This window comes from Rattus rattus, chromosome 3 (genome assembly GCF_011064425.1).
Source record: "Rattus rattus isolate New Zealand chromosome 3, Rrattus_CSIRO_v1, whole genome shotgun sequence".
Classification (NCBI taxonomy): domain Eukaryota; kingdom Metazoa; phylum Chordata; class Mammalia; order Rodentia; family Muridae; genus Rattus; species Rattus rattus.
Window position 1 is genome coordinate 82,233,057 of NC_046156.1, and position 20,313 is coordinate 82,253,369.

At 36.3% G+C, this 20,313-nt stretch overlaps 1 protein-coding gene across 1 annotated transcript; it reads right to left on the reverse strand.

Moving 5' to 3' along the window:
* Positions 1-796: 796 nt before the first annotated feature.
* Positions 797-1,254, reverse strand: LOC116895459 (endoplasmic reticulum-Golgi intermediate compartment protein 2-like). The gene has a single exon (XM_032896728.1). It carries the CDS (start codon positions 1,229-1,231, stop codon positions 827-829), a length of 405 nt encoding a protein of 134 aa, XP_032752619.1. The 5' UTR covers positions 1,232-1,254; the 3' UTR covers positions 797-826.
* Positions 1,255-20,313: the final 19,059 nt, after the last annotated feature.

Here is a 20,313-nt window from a genome sequence, read left to right on the forward strand (position 1 = left end):
CCTTTAATTTGAGAATCTTCACTCTCTTCTATACCTATTTTCCTTAGGTTTGGTCTTCTCATTGTGTCCTGGATTTCTGAGTTAGGAAGTTTTTACATTTTGCATTTTCTTTGACTCTTGTGTCAATGTTCTATGGTATCTACTTCACTTGAGATCTCTTTTATCTCTTCTATTCTGTTGGTGATGCTTACATCTATGACTTCTAATCTCTTTCCTAGGTCTTCCACTGTTTTACTAGTTCTTTTTTTTTTCTTTTCTTTTTTAACACAGAATCAGTTTATTACAAATGCAGAGACAGACCTACTTATACTCCAGACAATACCAAGAAAGTTACTGGAAACAAAAGGTTCACACAGAAACATGAAGTTCCTAGGAAGTCCCCTGTCCTACTCACTGCTCATTGGTTCCCAGAAGAAAGCTTTTCCTTTATGCTATCCAGGTCGAAATTAACTTTTTATTCTGAGACAGTTTCCATGTTTAATGCATGTGCTGGAACCTACTAATTAGCCTAGAAAGGTAAGCTTATGATCTTCTAGTTTGACCCCCCAAATGCTCGGATTATAGGTGTGCATCATTGTACCAAATTCTAAGCAATGTTCATAGATACGTTCATCGTTACAAGTTCTTAAAAAGTCAATTAAAATAAAAAAACCCTAAAATTTATTTATGATTCCAAATATACTTCAGAAAAGATTATGTATGTCTTCCTAAGATCTGATAGTTTTTGAAGTCATACGGATTATTTATATATGAGAACATTTAACATATGCATATCATCCGGACAACAAAGGTGGTGTAGATTTCTATGGTGAGGACTGTTCACATTTTACCTCTGCCACTCTCTCTGCTGTGGTGAAAGGTCAAACAGTGCTGGTTCATAAGCCAGACCATCTGCAGAAGCAACCATGGTCTCTGCTAAATCCAGTACATCTGCTCCAACATAGTGACACTTCATGGCAACGGTAATGTCTATGTTGATTCGCAACTTGCTAGAAAAATCCTTGTCTACTTCATATTCATACTTCTTCCATGTATCTTGATATACTGAGAATTCTATTACTGTTAATAAAGCCATAGTGGTAAATGCTATTAGAGAAACTGTTCCCCCACTGGCTGATGTCTCCACATAGCTGTCAGAACCTTGGGAAAGGCATCTAACTCTTCCACCAAACTTAAGGTTTTTCTCCAATTCAGTTGCCTCATCTTCAGAAAAACCCTCCATTTCCTTCATATACTCATGCCAGTGGTATGGTCCCAGCCATCCGCCGTGTTTCACAGAAGCCCGGGTCGTCCTTGTTTTACTAGTTCTTAAACGTAGAAGGATACATTTCCAGGTGACTTCAATGACGGATAAGGTGATGAGATATTGTTATGACCTAGTTTATTGTTAAGATTCTTGTTAAGAGGTGGCAAAGTATTTCCTAAGGGAAAAAGATCCTGAGACTAAAATATGTTAAATTAATAAAAACAGTACAAAATCTTAAATGTGCAATATAGAACCATGTCTTTTAGAGGTAAGAGAAGAAAAATATATTTCAAAAGCCTTTTTTAGTTATTAGTTTATAGCGTATTACACTATGATATAGGTTGTATGATTACATTGTTATGGCAGTTAAAAGTACAAGTAGCTTGATCTCCCCACACCTTTACACTTTGACCACTTGGTTGGCTTGATATTGCAACTGTGAAGTGATTATCATCATGGAAATTATTGAATAATATATTCCATAGATGTGTTTATTTTATGGACTATCCTTAAGGGATAAAGAATACATCTTAAACATAAGAAGTTCGTGCTTTACAAATTCACATGAAACAGAGGAAATACTCCCCCTCCCAGCATTCTAAAGCACTTGCATGATTCAGCAGAAAGCTGCCTACATTGAAGAACAACAACATAGCATCATAAGTCACACTGCCTCACTTTCACCCTATCTATGTAATTGAAAATATCAGCCAATATTTATGTTCAAGTTCTAGTCCTTTATCATTTACAACCATAGTTTAGCTACATATACAAGAGTTCAGCTAAAATCAATAAAAAGTATCTCAAGGAATAAATTGTTTATATAGAATTACAACAAAGAATATTGTGAAGTTATTATTTGTAAGTTGCACACTATCTTTATAGCAATTTAATTTATAATAGCTGTAAGTGCACAGAAATTTTCTTAAATTCAACATACAATCTCTAAGCTAACAAAATCCATCAAATGATACATTTATGCCTCCAGAAGCTGGTACCTATGTTCACAATCATTAGTTGAAGCCAACAAAACTCTTTATTAAAAAATTTACTTAAAAAAGGAATTTTGCTTTATCATGTTGCAACTTTGAACCTGACTTCCTTTATTCATTTTTCTAGCCCTCTTCATTTCTTCTATAATATTGTCTTGCTGTTGCTTTGTTTATTTCTGGCCTAATATCTGTCTTCTTGCACTCATCCATGCTTTTGATCTGTCATGAGTTTCACATCTATAGATGAACATGGATGATATGAAAATGCTATGCATTTTTAGCAAGGGCTACAAATGTCTACAAGATCCTGGAATAAGTCCTTAAGGGGAGATCATTTAAGAAATTTGATCCAGGTTTGTGTCTATACTATTCTCTATCAAATAGCCAGTGATCTTTCACAATAGTTGCACTCAGACAAAAATGAAAATACTTTGGAAAAATGTTTACCGAAAATATCTACTAAATATTTGCCTTAGGGGCTGTTCCTTGTGGAAAACAATTCATGATATATGTGCTTTTGATTGTGAATCAATCAATTTCTTCAACAAGTACCAAGCGATAGAGAATAGTGAGTAACAAACAGAAACACAACAAATGCATCCATTATAATACTGTCCAAACTGACTGACAGCCCCCACGTAAGAGAAAGTAATAATAACATCTTAAAATCTGGTGTTTAGAACATCCAACAGACATTGTGGTGAAAATGGCTACTTAAACAATCCAACAGGAATTTTCCAATTGAGAATTCTCAGCATAAATCATCATATGCACAGATGAGCTTTTCCATTGTTAATCCTACTAAAGCATCTTTATACCCTTGGAAAAGCAACATTAACCTGTGTTGAAAATGTTTTACTTTCCAGCTCTTTTCAAAGGTGCAACAGTCTTAATATCTTTAGATGATTGCTGTTCTCCTTTTCCGTGTTATAGAATAAGAGAGATGCCTTATCCAGTACAGGAAAATCACTGAAATAAATATGCTCAAGTCTAAAACATGGGACTTGTCTCTTATTCTGAGATTCACTCAGTAGCACGGGGGACAAGGCAATTTAACATCATAATTTATATTTCATAACCAAACAAGGAAATGAAAAATTGATATTCCTTAATTTTTTATTATTTGAGTTACAGTCTCAGATAATATCATTAGAAGAGGAATTTTCATCTATCAGTTATGTTTTATAATTGAATCACGTTCCATTTAGAGCTCTTTCATGGGATTTAAATGTTTGATTTAAAGTTTGCTATTCTTTTCCCACAGTATTTCATTGTAATGGCAAATGTGAAGCGGGGGATTATGAAACAGAGAAAAGGGCTGAGAAAAGAAAGAGAGGCTTGGAATTAGAAAAAAAAGAAGTGTGTAATATTTATGTTTCAATTTCCATAAAAACTAGGACATTCATTATTCTGATGTGCCTGATTTCCCCTGAAACTCATATGAGACATTGTTTCATTATGAAAAACAATCAGAGAAATGTTCATAGGTTTAGAAAATGAACATAGTTAAGATGTTTCTTAGTGGAATCCTCTTGAGTCATTCTATCATGAATCTAGAGAAGTTCTGATTTAGACAAAACTCCATAAATCAATGAGATCATTGATTTCTCAAAACACCCACTCTATTAATATGATGCTAATTGTGATGAATAAATTAAATATAATAATTGCATTTTTAAACTAGGACAAAATTCAAAGCATGCGTATTCTTACAGCTTAGAAAGCATTTAAGAAATATTTGACACATTCAGATACATTTAAATAGAAAAGAGAAATGCATAATAAAATCTATGAGGAGTAAACTGTGAAGTGTTGAAATAATTAGGTATTTACTTGTAGATAAATCTTGTTTGCAGTCATAATTTTGTTTCTATGTAGTTTTTAAAAAACAATACCTCCCATTAAGTCTTCAGCAACTTAATTCTACACTTTGGTTGCATTGGATTACAAAAATTTAAAAACACTTGAGTGAGAGTGATGTGTTTTTAATGTGCAATTTATAAAATATCCATAAACATTTTATACGATAGATTGTCACTAGTGTAAATTTTATTCAAAAAATAAGAAAGATCGTATAGGATTTAGAACAAAGAGGAGGAGAGGAGACACAAAGACTGGACTTCCTTTCTCTTGGGCTCTCTCTTCCTATCTTTTCACTATAAGCAAATCCAAAAATTATTTTTGTACGTTTATTTCATTCTAAAATTATCTTTTTTCTATACATGGTTGACCATTAAAATAAAAATTTTCTCTTAAATAATCACTATTCGTGTATTATTTTTCCTTCAAAGCCACATGTGACCTTCAATTTTTTTCTAGTTGGTTGCCCTGTGTTTTAGAAACAGTTTTTATTGTTATGAAGAGATGGCATGAGGAAGGATACTCCTATGAAGGCAAACATTTAATTGGGGTTGTCTTACATTTCAGAGGTTTACTCCAGTATCATCATGGCAGCATGTAGGCAGACATGATATTGGAGGGGTAGGTGAGAAGTTTACATCTGGACTGGCAGGAAGAAGGCAAAGAGCATGATACTGGGCCTGACTTGAGCACCTGAAATCTCAGAGCCTGATACCCGTGACACACTTCCTCCCAAAATGCCACACCTACTTGGACAAGGCATCACCTCCTAATAGTACCCCTCCATATGAGGCTATGGAGACCATTTTCATTGGCCACCTATGTAGCAGAGGATGGCCTTGTAGGGCATCAATGGGAGGAGACGCCCTTGGTCCTGTCAAGGCTGGATACTCCCCAGTATAGGGGAATGCCAGGGAAGTGGGAGGGAGTGGGTGGTTGGGAGAGAGTGGTTGGCTGGGAGGGAGTGGGTGGGTGGGATAGGGGATTTCTGAAGGAGAAACCGGGAAGGGGGAAAACATTGAAATGTAGATAAAGAAAATATCAAAAAAAAAAAAGATGAAAACAAAAACAAAAATAAACTAACCAAAACAACAAACAAACAAAAATCCCACCCCACATTCATCTCCCTGGCTCATAATCTGATAGCCATAGCATAAAGAAAAATTGCATTTTGGTTAAACTTTTAAAGTTCTCATAGTCTATCACAGTCTCAACAATGTTTAAAAGTCCAGTGTTCAAAGTTTCTTCTGAGTCTCATGTAATCGATTAACTGTAAGCCCCCTATGAAATCAAGAGGCAGATCACACACTGCCAATATATAATGGTCCGAAACATGCATTACCGTTCCAAAAGACAGGAAGCGAGGCACAGTGAGGAAATACAGAACCCAACTAAGACCAAAAAGGGGCAAACTCCAAACTCTGCGTCTCTATGCCTGAGGACAAAACACTCTTCAGATCTTCAACTTCTTTCAACTATGTTGACTGCAATACACTTTTTTTTTTCCTTGTGGGCTTGTTCCACTTCCGGTTGGCAGGTTTCTTTGGCAGGTATCCCATGATTTTTGAATCTCCAACATCTTGAGGTTTCCAAGGCAATCCAGGCTTCACTTCCACAGCGTCATGCAATGGTTCTTTTAGCTTCCATGCAGGAACATCCTGCCGTACGCCTGGCCTCGGAGGCTTTCCTTTGTCATGCAGGAAGATTCCATAACCACTTTCTTGTATCCTTGACTCTAAAGAGCTATCTGGTCAAAGCTGCATTTGGAATGATACGCTGTTTGCTTGGGAATTTGGTTCTTTATGTCCCGTTCTCAGCAGCGTTGTCTAAATCTCTACATGTGGACCTGCCTGACACCCCAGGTGTACACCAGGTACTGAGGAGGAAGTCATTTTGAAGAGGCTTTCTCCCTCCCTTTGAAAATAGGCAGTCTGCTGTTGTAGTTCCTCCCTGCTCTTCACATTTTACAGAGACCCCTAAGATTTTAAAGGATTCAAAAACTATAAACACAAGGAAAAAAATGCTTTAATGAATTTTATGGTTCCCCAAAATTGCTTTTAAAATCTTCTCATGTAATCATACCTAAATAAGCAAAGAAGAAGTTTGGGAAACTGTGCAACAGTTTCACAGAAGAGCCTCCAGCCTTCTGAGTTTGTGCTTTATCATCACTTCAGCCCTCCTCATGCCCCAGCCTCAGATTTGAGTCTGAGATGGTTAGGATTCTCCATGCCTCACACTATTCTTCAGCCTCAGCATCCTGGGTAAAAATTAAAGTCGTTCTCATAGAAAAGCTCTTTCCTGAGTGATTATTCTACCGCAGATAATTCTGGAATCTGCCTAATCGATTCCCCCAGGATGTGGTTGGATTGACAGAACCCTTTCTTTAATAGAGCGTTTCCTATTCAACTGCTTTCTGTTTCTCAAGGTTCCCAGTCATGTAGCTGGAGCCGTACTTGTAGCTTTAACCTCTGGCTTTCTTTACCAATCTTCTTAAGAGGCAATGAAGAGCAGGCAGCAGGAGCCTGGAGATTTTTATCTCTCGATAGAGGGATGAAGCTTCCCAGCTAGGCTCCGCACATTTTCAGAGACCACTAGAAAGAAGAAAAGCTAATGAAGTGAAAAACTTTCCTGATTCCACAGTTACCCAGCGTGTCCTTTTTTATATTAAGGTCAATGATAGTGCCTTTTATGGAGTTCTTTTTGTCTCAGCTGAGAAAGTAACATGACCACAGTGTCTACTTAATGTTCCGTGAGGAACCAAAACATTCATGGATGTGAATTTTTTTTAGCAGAGGTGGGTTTTCAACGTCAGTGGATCACTTGTAAAGCAAGGGCATATAAGCTCTCTAGCCAAGAATTTAAGACGGCATTAATTCATATCTCAAATTGACTTGCGATTAAGATGAAGAATCTTAATCTGACTACTCCATGATGTCCCCGGCACGAACACCTCAATGGAACTTAAATAGAAGTATGGAAGGTAACTATTTTTCCATGACCACCACCTCCCCAAAAGTCCAGTCAACTGAACCGGAGGGAGATGGGCGGGGCAACTAGACCTGGCTGTGCTACCTAGTGGTTTTCAACTACAAAGCCTGAAATATTTTTTCTTTCTGCTACCATTTCTTGCTCCAAAGTTCGATTCCCTCAGTTTTTGTCTCCAGTAAACACCGGATAAACACACCAACACAAGTAAGGTGGTAGAAAGTAAGCCATCTGAATTTCACAGTGTTGGATGCAAGTTTCATCTAGCCCTAGCCTTGCTGTCTCTGGGTCCTGAAAGCCTTTGAATTGAGAACAGGGAGGAGTTCACCAGTCACGTGGTGCTGAAGTGTGCTCCCTCTGCCTCTCTCTGCTGGAGTTGCTTGTCCTCACTGTGCTTTGGAGAGAGCTTTCAGTTCTTTTCATCAGATGATCTTACCATTTGAGGTGTTTGCAAACAAAGCTTCTGCCTTCTGAGGTGTTCCTAGCAGTTGCAGGTATTAGCTAGGGTCTGTAAATTTACCACAGACAAATGGTTGGAAATAGAAACATTTCTTCCTTTCTTCTGAAAAAAGGAGGAGACACGAAAAGTCACTCTTAACTGGCTACTTACTTCATTAATGTCGAGGCTCATTTCAGGTTTGTTCTTTTTTTTAATTGTTTCAGCCAGCTTTTTTCTTTATCTTTAAACCTTGACATCTTGAGGCCTTTTTGATCCTGGAGACATTATGACTACAGAGTTGAGAACCAAATGTGGGAATAATTTATAGTTTAAATTGAACAACCCGGGTCTGCAGCATTAACTACCCCTTCATACTCGAGCCTTCTTACTATCTACCTGCTCCGTTCATCGTACATCACCTAAGCCCTGAGGCCCCTCCAAAATAATTGTTTCTTCCTGAGAAACCAACAGCTAATGCTTTCTCTGCCTTTTGATTGTTCCTTACACCTCCTGGTTAAATTCAGTGTTTCCCTGTATAGCTCCTCTTGGGGGTTTGGGGGGGCAGGGGGCGGGGCAGGCACAATGCTTCTAGAGAAATATAACTATCAAAAACATTTTCCTTTACAGCATTTATTTTCCTTCCTGTATGTATCGTAATAGCTGAGTGAAAAACAAAACAAAACAAAACAAAAAATGGTTTCCTAATCTAAACTGATTGTTTTTTTTTCTATTTTGTTATTATTATCCAAATACTAATTATCAATAAAACCAAGCTTAATCATCATGGGCTTAGGCATTCAGATGTCTGTGACTTTCCTTTTGTTTTGAATGATTTCTTGACCTGTGAACTTTTACTATTTTACCAAGGATGCCTCCATTTTAGAACCTGTGAAATGAAATTGTACGTTCTGTCACTCGACACATCTGGATTGTAATGCATATTATGTAGCAGAGACTCCATTGAGAGTTCATGGGATGGATGTGATCTACCTGTGGCCTGCACGCAACATAGGAGAGCTCACTGAGGACTCGGGGAAGATGTACAAACATGAGAATTTCAGCAACACCACATCTTGGGAGAAGAGTGAGAATTATTCAAGACAGAAAGATATCAACTACATAGGAAACAACATGGGAAAAACAATGTGACTTCGCTCCTCTGAGAGGGCAGAGTACTTAGAATCTTGAAGATAAATGCTGCAAAGGCAGGCTACAGGTCATTAATTAGGATTCTAGTATTAAACACATGAGCCAATGAGTTAGCTCAGTGGATGAAGGTGCATGAGACCAAGGCAGAAAATTTGAGTTCCATTCATGGGAACTAAATTATAGATGGTGAGAACAGAACCTGCATGTTTTCCTCTGACCTTGTGGTTTAGTGACGTGTGCAAGCCCACCCAGCACATACAGCACCACCACCACCACCAAAGCCAGACTTTAAAACTGAGTAGTTTCTACTTTATTCTGCAGAAACAAAAGGTCAAATCAACAGTGTTGTAATTAATTTTCTATTTCAGAATGACAATGCTGTTAGCAACTAAGATTTATTGAAGATTTATAAACTAAGATTTATAGAACTACATGTTATGATGCTGGGGTTGGGTGGGTATATAGCATCATGGTATAAAATGCATATTGAGCTCATACAGTAAAAAGCAGGGAAAATATTGTTTTGAAGTGGTAATGACAAGTTTGAAATTATTAATAAAGATCAAAGAGGCTACATATAGGAAGAAGAGGGGAATCTAGGGTCCCAGTCTCTTACATGAATATATAATCTGTGTCATAACTAAAGAATAAAAGAAAGCTTCATTTACAACCCACACATTGCATAATTTTCAGGAGGAACAAGACATATCACTCAAAAGATGAAATTAAATTCTAAATAGGTTCAAATCTGTGATAAAAGCCAAAGTGTTGATGCCAAAATTAACATAAAAGTGAGTAATTTTAGGGAATCAGGATTATTAGGAAGAAGGAAAACAGGACCAGGGTCAGCCAAAACTAACAATGTGTAAAAATGTGACATTTAATAAGCCATTCAAAAGAAAAACAGTAATGATTTTGAACAGAGGCACACTGAGCATAGATAAAGGCATCCAAAAATGATGTGTTGTTAGGTGAAAATCCCATCCTCAGGGCTGTGCCTCTTGTCTCTCAACTATTGGCCATGGTGGCTTGCATTGCCCCCAAAGCAATACGGACACTGGCCACTTCCATTTGGTTGTTTTCAAGAACTAAGATAAGTCTCTATTGCTGAAGACATGGTTTCACTACACAATGATCCCAGAACATTAGAACCACGCTGGAGCAGGGATAGAAGACTCTTCTCTCATAGTACTAAATGAATGTGCTGGAGGAGCATTGCCTTCAATAACTTTCTCAACTGTTACAGGGTGTGTCACAATACTGGCCAACTAGGTAAGATGTGCCAGTGGCCATAATAATAGCAAATCTGTTATGGGGGTAAAGAAATGATTACTGATTGGTTTTGATACCCATACCAGAAGATCGAATCCATCTGGATTATAAACCTGGGCCACAAGGTTTTCCTGAGCAAGCTACTGCAATTATTTTGCTGAATACACATGGTAGGCCTGTCAAATTGACTTCTAAATAACTATGTTTATGAAATAGATTAGTGTTGGTATCTGTTTGACTGAGAACTTTTTCCTTTTTACAGTACTCTGTGGTGAGTACAGTGAGTCATAGCTGGTCGAAGGATGGGGGATAATGGAGTTTTGAGTACTCAGACATAATGAGACAACTGTAATATCATTTACAAGGCTCCAGGCACATTATGTAAACAAGGAACAGAAAAAAAAAATAAAAAGGACATGATCCAAGTAGAAGAGAAGAGAAAGGCATGGAATGCTGACTTCCAAGTCTCATGGACTCCTCACCCTAGTTGGGGTTAGTTACACTGTGAAGAGACACCATGGCCAAGGCAACTTGTATAAAGGAAACATTTGATTGGGACTGGCTTACAGTCTCAGCAGTTCAATCCATCATTATCATGACAGGAAGCATGGCATCATCCAGGCGGGCAATTTCCTTCTCTTGATCCAAAGGCAGCCAGAAAGAGATTGTCCTCAACAGGCAGCCAAGAAGAGGCTCTCTTCTGCATTAGGTAGAGCTTAAGTATAGGACCTTAAAGTCCACCCTCAGTGATGAACGTCCTCCAACAAGACAATACCTACCCCAACAAGGCCACACCCTCAAATAGTGCCACTTCCCATGGGCCAAGCATATTCAAACCACCACACCACCCTTCACCGAAGAACAAATGACAGTGGAAGGAGAATGAGAAAAAGATTTGTTTAGGAATATAATCACTGACAGGGTACCCATGCTCATGTAAACAAATCCTTATTCATACTAGTGTAAATATCCTTGATGAAACTCATCAGGTAACACACACACAAAACACATGCACACATACACAGAAAGAGAGACAGAGACAGAGAGACAGACAGAGATAGAATGACAGAGAAAGAGACAGAAACACACAGAGAGAAGAGAAGAGAGGAGAGAGAGAGAGAGAGAGAGAGAGAGAGAGAGAGAGAGAGAGAGAGACTAAGATCAGAGGGACAGAAAAAGAGAAAGGTAGTCAGAAAGGCATGAAAGTAGATGTTTTGGTTAGGAACAGGAAATAGTTTAAAAATGATAGGAAACAAATGATACTGAAGGATAATAAATATGAGAACTACATTCTATAATACATAAGAGTCATATTGAAACCCATTATTATGTATATAAGTATATGCTAATAAAGCATTTAAAGGTATAATTTTAGAAAATATAGGATACAGTTACTTTCAATCTTTCAAGAAAGTGTAATTATTATTCAAAATAGTTTATAGCAAAAGAAGAAACCTAAAATCAGTAATCATTTTAGATATGTTTAGATTGGATATCATTTCTAAACACAAACTTTAGATTACTCTGATTTACATTTTTACCTACTCAAGTCCCAATAATAGATGTCATTGTCACGGACTGTGTCATTTCACTAACACCTCCCACTCCTCAACTACAGTTTCAGAAAACAGAATTAAGGCAGTTTGAATCCTTCATAGAAATGATGAAAATAGTTTGAGTCTTTAACTGGTGTTTAATAAAAACATCTCTCCTGCTGTTCTTTATTATACCTAATAACAAGTTTATACAGAATTTAGAGTAAATTGAAGATTTGTATGAATAGATGTCAGATATCATATTTCTATGATAAAATGAGCAAAGTGTGTTGCTTAAAATTATGTTTTGCCCCCAGACCATCTGAGAGACTCTACATGATAAGCAGATGACAGTGTAACTATTTTAGTGCATCATTAAATACTGGAAACAGACAATTTGTTTTAATTCCATGAAGTAACATTATAGATAACTGTCCTCATTTGCTTATGCTACAGGCCCAACATCTTTTAACAGGGAACATTTTAGGAAAAGTAATACTTACTCATGAATCAAAATCATAATGAGGGAAATGACCCATAATGTTCAAGGCATCACCTGCTTAGCAGGATCCACTGGATGGATAATATAGTAACATTACAGCACATGGCAGTGCTAGGCAGGCCTGAAACAATGAGAAAGGTATGCAAATAATAAAATAAAATGTATTTATTGATAAATAACTTAGTTTTGAAATTGTGTATATAGATTTAATCTGTGTGATTTTAATGTAAAAATAATAAGAAAAGAAAATTTTTAAATTTGAAACTTCGATGAACTAATTATGTCTTCACAATGACAAATGGATGAAGTTTTGTTTTAGTGTAAATTTGGTTGTATTAATGCTATTGTCGTTGCCATTCGTTTCTTTGTGTGTTTGTTTGTTTGTTTTAGGTACTGGTTATTGAACCTTACAGTCTTGCAGGGGTTTGGCAAGCACTCTACCATTGATCAGATGCTCATCTTTTATTTAAAATTAGTTCTTTCAGAATTTCATACAGTGTATTCAGATCATATTAAACCATTTCCTAATTTCTCCTGGACCCATTCATTCCCTATACACCCAAACATGTATCCTATTTTTTTTATTTATTTTATTGCTGTTGCACTTAAATTATCCAGTTCAATTTTTACCATCCATAAACTCTTTTATACATTTGTATATTTTAGTTATTTCTTTTTACTATCTGAGACTTTAATATAATTACATCATTTTCTCCCTTTCTTTCCTCCCTCCAAACTTTATTAAATATCCCTACTTGCTCTCCTTCAAATTCATGCCCTCCTTTTCATTCAATGTTATGGTGTACAATATAATATAGAATACATATTATATTATGATCTCTCCAGTCTGTGTAATGCTACTTATATGAATGTTTTCATGGCTGACCATTTACTCTAGGAAAACCAATTGGTACTTTCTTTTCTAAGAAATATTATTTCTCAGACTCTCAATTTTTTCTTAGTTGACTGTACTGTGTGTACTGTTGAGGCCTCGACCTTCTCTCTTTAGCATGTCTATCATGGTGTCCTTGTTTAGCTGATGTTTTGTGAGCCATTTGGGTAAGACTTTATGAGTATATCTTCTAATATTCCTCGGAGATACAATTTTACTTCCAGTTCTTTGTTCCTCTGGAATTTTGCAATCTTTCTGCCTCCTCTTTTAATATATTTCCTGAGCCTTAGTTGTGCTATACTATATGAATACAGAGGCACAAGAATACAGGACTGATTTTCTTGGTGCAGATTTTCTGTAATGCTCTTTATCTGTTGCAAAGAGAAGTTTCTTTGATTACAGGTAAGGACTACACGTATTAGGCTACGTTCAGGAGAGGATTGTCCCCATATTGTCTTGCATGTGTGGCCTTTCTCTGAATGATAGTTTCTATACCAGAGGTCAAACCCTTAAAGTTAACTGACTCAATTTTTGATAGCTCTTCGGTTACCAGTGAGAATCGGGGTTCTAGAGGGAAAACCTGGAAAGGGGATCACATTTGAAATGTAAATACATAAAATATCCAAGAAAAAAAAGTAGAATAAGAATCCTTGCCTCCTTTATCCAAGCTGGGATTTTCTGTGGCTTGAGATTGTGCAAGTTCTGTGCATGCTGTTACAACCTGTTTATTCATATGTGCTGCTGTGTTCAGAAGACACTGGTACCTTCTAGCCATCTCCATCTGAATCTTATGATCTGTTGGAACCTTCTGTGATGCACCCTGAACCTAGGGAGGAGAGGGTGTGAAAAAGATGCCCCATTAATGCTGCATACTTCTTAACATCTCATTGTCTACTTGTTGACTAATTGTTGGTCACTATGAAAATTGCCATCTACTCAAGACAAAACTTCTCTGATGAGGGATAAGAAATGTACTAATCTATGGATACAATGATATACTATTAGGAGTCTATTTAGCAGAACAATAGTAGAAGATTGTTCCCTGGGACTACGACATGTCTAGCCACCTGTTTGTCTTATGGAGTTGGTTTTAAACCTAATTAAAAAGCAGTTGTTTTCTCCCATGACACTATACACTAGTATTTTGCCAAGCAAGTCATTATTGTAGCATACAATACAGTCATTCATAATTAGGTAATATTAATGATGACTTTTTACTGCTAGGATTCCAGACATTTTTTTTTTTTTTTTTTTTTGCATTTTGACACAGTGGTCCAGGCTAGCTTTAAACTCACTAAGTAGCACAGAAAGCTTTCAAATTTGTAATTCTTCATGGAATAATAGGCATGTTCTACTACAAGTGGCATTTTGTTTGTTTGGTTTTATTTTCATCACTTTTTGTCCTGTTATATTTTGTTTTTATGGTTTTAGGTTCAAATAAATAATCCTTTTGACTCAACTTTTTAAATGATGGGATTGTCACATCAAATAGACAAGAAAATTCTTGCTCTTTTCGGTTGGATTTTGTGTGTGTACCAAAATGTCGGTACTCAATTGTGTGTGTGTGTGTGTGTGTGTGTGTGTGTGTGTGTGTGTGTGTGTGTTCAAGTTTATATTGTACCTGGAATTTGGAGAAGCATTTTATTCTTTGTTCAATTTTACTTATCACTGAGAGAGTTATGCATTTGTTTATACTATTTTAATTAACACAGTATTGGTTGTGAAGAATACATTATTAGTATAATACAAACAGGATTCTATATCATTCTTTTTTCCAAGTTGTGATATTTACATTTAATGGCCAATCTGACCCAATTTAGAATCACCTGAGTAGGGATTCCCAATAAGCAAGAGTGAAATTGGTCTTGCCTGTAGACATACCTATCAGGTAGTTTGTTCATGGCAGGTCTACCTGCCATGAATGTGGGTGACATCATTTTATGAGCTGACCCCTGGACTGAAGGGAAAAAAAATAAGCTGAGCACTGACAGACATATATGCATTCATTTACCATGCTCTTTACATTGGATGTCACTATCATCTACTTCAAGTTCCTATCTTCCTTGACTTCAGTAATGGACTATAACCAGAATTATAGGCTGCAAAAAACCTGTCTCCCTTAAAGTAATAATAAAATATAGGCTAATAGTTGCCAGGAATGACATGCGGGAGAAGTGATTATAAAAGATAAGAGAAAAACAATTTTAAGGTGTTAATAACTGTTTATATTCTGATTGTGACATAAGCTTTATGAATCCATTCATCTATCTATCTATTTATCTAATATTTATCTATCTTCTATCAATATCCATCATCATCTAGCTATCTAGTAGCTTTCTAGTAGCTATTTGTATATATTATATATCTAGTGTCTATCTTTCTATAATCTCTTTAGAATCTATATATCAATCATCTGTCTTCTGTCTAAAATCAGTCAGCCTATTATGTATTTATCTATCATCTATATATCTATATGTCTATACATCTATATATCATTTACTGATCTACCATATATTCATATCATCTATGTGAATTTTAGTTTTAAATTTTAACTTAAAAATAATGAACTAATGACAGAAACAATCATGGTCTATTAAATTTTTATGAGTCTCCACTAAAAGTTTTAATATGCCCCACATTTAAACATTAACTGAATGAACAATGGCAAAATAATAAATGCTTTTAATCTTTATATGTTTATATGTATTTGTTACTTTTTCATGCAATTATTTTAATATATGTGGTAATTATTTCTACATGTGTCATTTTATGTTATTAATTAAAATACTACCTACAAAATGATCTCAGAATGAGGAATACTTTAAATTCAGGCAAGGTAATACACACTATGATTACTATTAACAGCAGAATATCATGCGACAGCATTCTGGCCCAGTTCATGCAGGCTCTAGAATTATGGTGATGAGCAGATAATTTATATGAAACCATTTTACAGAGATCAGTCTTCTGTCACGTTTCACGCAGTTTGAAATAGGCATATGTTAAAGTATTCCCCGATGCATTTTTATCATCACAAACAGTAAACAGCTCAAAGCTCAGAGGAATGGAATGAACAGCCTGTTTATGGAATTTCATCAAAACAGTTAGAGAGAGCACAAATTAGTTAATTCATCAGTTTTATTTGTCTGGGTAATTGACTCCACCTTTGAAACTCATCAAAAGACTTTGAAAGGCTAAATGGAGTGGCTTGAGGAACAGATTGATCTATTTGGTTTTATTGAGAATGGTGATGTTGACACAAAAGCTATTACAGTTTGACCCTAAAACTGTAACTTGACCAAAAAGCTGGGCAGTTGTGTTCTATGGTGACGGCTGTCAGTGACAATAAATTAAACTTTAATATTAAAGTTTTACATAATTTACTACATTATTTATATGTTCAAGAAAGTAAGGGATAGCTTAACTAAAATTTGTTATTCCTGATTCTGAGGGTACCTACTTTATAGAGCTTCGAGCAATGCATTATATTATCCCTATTAAAATTCCATTTCCTGTGAGTTAAAGGCTATCCTCATATTTGGTGCATGAGGAGAGAGAATTAGTATTTTAAAAAGTAGGTAAAATGCAAAAGTATATGAGATAATCAGGTTGTTAAAAACAAAAACAAATGCAGAGGTTCCTGTACAATACACAATAAATGTAGAGAAAAGCACATTTTACAGCAGGGAAGTTTAGTTAGGCTCCTGCTACAGTTTTATGCATCATTAAATAGTCTAAGAGAAAAAAATGGTAAACTACCAGATAGACTCCAAAGAAAAACGTCACTGAACAAATTTATATCGCTCTGTTTCAGATTCTTTTTACAAATAAATTATAAACAGAATGAGATGGAACAGGAGACTTTCTTAAACACATATAGTCATATTCTCTCATGTATCTTTGTAAACATCTTTTTCTATCTTAACTGCTATGCTTAACAAGTATGAAGCAAAACAAAAAACCATCATCATCCTCATCAACAAAACACAAGAACAAACAAAACAAATTTCTTCATACTGGCTCAACCCTAAATTTGGCTTTTGTTGAAGTAACAACAAATCCCAGTTTGGTCTGAGTCAAGGTCCTGAAAAACCTAGGAAGACTCCTCAGATTTCTGTGGGTGACAGTTGAGGTGTGCCTCCTAATTCATTTCCTTCACAGCTGAAATCTGGGATCTTGTCCAGGGATCGATCTGAATCATAATGGGAGATATAATATAGTTTGTTAAAATGTACATACAATAATTAAATCTCTGACCAATTCAGAAAATGTAAATGATGAAAGTAAGTGAACCCAGCTGTACCAGATTGGGTTGCCAACAACATTTTCAGGAGTAACTGTTTCCTGTGCTCACATCATGCCCTGCTGTACAGTCTTCCATGGAGTCACTGGGCCTACTTCTCCACCCATTTGCTCAACTTTGTGGTTTGTTTGGACAAACAAATGTAGCCAAAATGCTACTGTGCCCCTCCTAGGTCTGAGCTTGGAAAAGTATAGCTTTCTTCAGCCATTCCAAATGCTGGTTCCTTTTACCTCCTGCATTCATCACATGCCTGTTGCTATAGCCAAATACCCTATCATAATCCACTGAAGGGAGAACAGGGGCTTTGTTGGTTTGGGGTTTTATTTGTGTGTTTGGTTTTGGTTCTTTGTTTTTTGGGTTTTTTTCTTTTGTTTTGTTTTGTTTTGTTTTCTGTTTTTGTTTTTTGTTGTTGTTGTTGTTGTTGTTGTTGTTTGTTTTTCAGTTTTTGTTTTTTGTTTTTTATTTTTGGGTTTTCACAGTTCCAGGGAACAGTTCATCAGAGTGAGTGAGAAATTCCTGGCATTAAAAACTTGAGGCTTCTGGACACATTGCATTAATTGCCAGGAACAGAGAGATTGGTGAGGATGCTCAGACTTTCTTCTTTTCATTCCGTCTATGACTTCAGCTCATGAAATGGACTTCCCTACATTTACAGTGTGTTCCATTTTTTGTTTGTTTGTTTGTTTGTTTGTTTTTTGTTTTGTTTTGTTTTGCTTGGTTTTTCCCCAATTAATCCAATCTGGATGATTCTCACATCCATGCCCAGAGGCTTGTCTTCAAATAATTCTAGACCCTTTCAATTTGACATTATTAACTATCATAGGTATCCAAGAAAAGGAGCCCATACTGGTCATATGTACACAGCCACAAGGATCAGGAGGCATATTTTCTATTTCCAAAACATTTTCTATATATTATTAAATAACCAAACAAAGCCATACTTGCTACTCTGCCTCTGCGTCCTTCTCTCCAGAAGGAATATTACACATTGAACAGAGCACCAAGCTATTCACTTTCTAAGTCGATTTTATCAATGCAATGGCCCTTTTAGGTCCTAAGTTTAAAGGTAGCTTGCAAGTCAGCACTAGGAAACAAAATCATATATCACCTATCCAGTTTTGACTGAATTTATATAATTTATATAAATTTTTGTAATTCACTATTTTTGTCCTTCTGCAAATCCAAAGGAAAATGTTCAAGTACTTGAATTTTATTGTAAAAAGATATTTGAATTCTCAGTTGAAATATGAATTATAGGATGGGCGGGGCTGGGTAGATTGCTCATTGCATCGGAGTGCTAGCTAATCAAGCAGGATGATATGAGTTCAATTGTCATCCAGGTCAAAAACTATGTGTGGCTCTGCACTTTTGTTTTCTTTTGTCTTGCTTTAATGCTTAATCCTGAAATTGCTTTATTATTATGTTCTTAATATTTTTACTCAGTTTACCTCCTGAGCTCTGTCCCCACACCCAGTCCCCCCTCACCTCATCTGTCATCCCCTTCTCCTCTGAGAGAGTAGAATCCCCCATCCCCTTGACTAACCCCAAACCTGGCACATCAAGTTGCTGCAGGGCTAGGCACTTCTCCAATAGAGGCCAAACGACACAGTCAAGTTAGGGGAACAGACTTCACAGACAGGCAACAGCTTTACGGATAGCTCTCACTCCAGTTGTTTTGGAGACCATAAAGATCATGGTCTTCCACATGAAGACCAAGCTGCACATCTACTGTGTATGAGGTGGGGCACTAGGTCTAGTCCATGTATGCTCTTTAGTTGGTGGTTCAGTCTCTGAGAGCTCCCAATGGTCCAGGTTAGTTAAATCTCTTGGTATCCCTGTGGAATTTCTATCCCCTTTTGGGCCCACAATCCTTCTCCCAACTCTTCTGTAAGAGTCCCCAAGCTCAAACCAATGTTTGGCTGAGGGTGTCTGCATCTGTGAGCCAGCTGCTGAGTGGAGCCTTTCAGATGACAGCCATACTAGGCTCCTGTCTGCATGCATAACAGTATCATTAACAGTGTCAGAGACTGCGTGGACTCTTTTTACACCAGAAGTTTGTTGTTTTTGTTTGTTTTGTCTTGTTTTTCATGTGGAGACAGGGACACAGATAGGAAAACATATCCTCTACCTTAATTCCAGGCTCACTGAAGATGCTGTCTCAAAGCCATGCAAGAGTGATAAAGGAAAGCGCCCAGTACATCCAATACCATAATCTGGCATTATCTCCACATGCGTTGTCCCCAGCATGCATCTGGATATATCACATATGCACACTTACAGTAGTATACACACTCACATGCACATAAAGCATGGGTGTGGAATGCCTCTCCAGAATTCAACCTTTGCCTAGCATGTACAAGACACCACTGAATTCAATCCCCTGTCCCACAAAGAACAACAAAAGAAAAGGGATACATGAAAACAAAATATATGACATCATGTAAGCAGTTACTTCATTTGTAATTTAGTATAAGTTTTCTGTGACTAATTAAAAAAAGCAAAAACTCAAGACGTGAAATTTAAATGACCAACACCTGTACTCATAACGAAAAAGTCTCAAAGTTAAATCAAATGTGGGCACAAATAATTTTAACTATTTTTAAGATAAATGCATTTATATTTTCCAGTGAATATGATGAAAATAGGAAGAAGTGCCTGAAGCGTTGCCTCTGGATATAGAAATAGGGCTGCCAGTTCCAATAAAGTTCAAATCAGTGGAAATCTAAACTATTATGCAGAACACATTTCTCAGCTCAGCATTATTTTTGAAGCAGTGCATTATCAGTCTACACTTTTTGTGGATTCATTCTCTTCCAACAGCTTCTAAGCTTATTATTATATTAATATGCTACATTAATATAAGTATGTTATTCTTATTTTACAGCTATAGAATTTGAATAATAAGTAACTAAAGTTGAATATGTAATTAAAACAAAGTTACGGAGCAATTTTTGAATAAAAGTTAAAAGAATGATCCAAGTTTGCAAATGGCATAGAAAACTAAGCAATTAAAGCTATTTCACTTCCATTCATGAATGTGTTATGAGTTCGGGTGTTTTGTTCATTGGTAAAATCAATGAGATAAAGGAAGAAAGGGAGAGGAGAAGAGGAAGAAAATGAAGGGCGGAAGGCTGTTGT

What these genes read in the sequence shown, in the direction of transcription:
- LOC116895459 (XM_032896728.1), bottom strand. Translation starts at nt 1,231, where the DNA reads ATGAAGGAAATGGAGGGTTTTTCTGAAGATGAGGCAACTGAATTGGAG.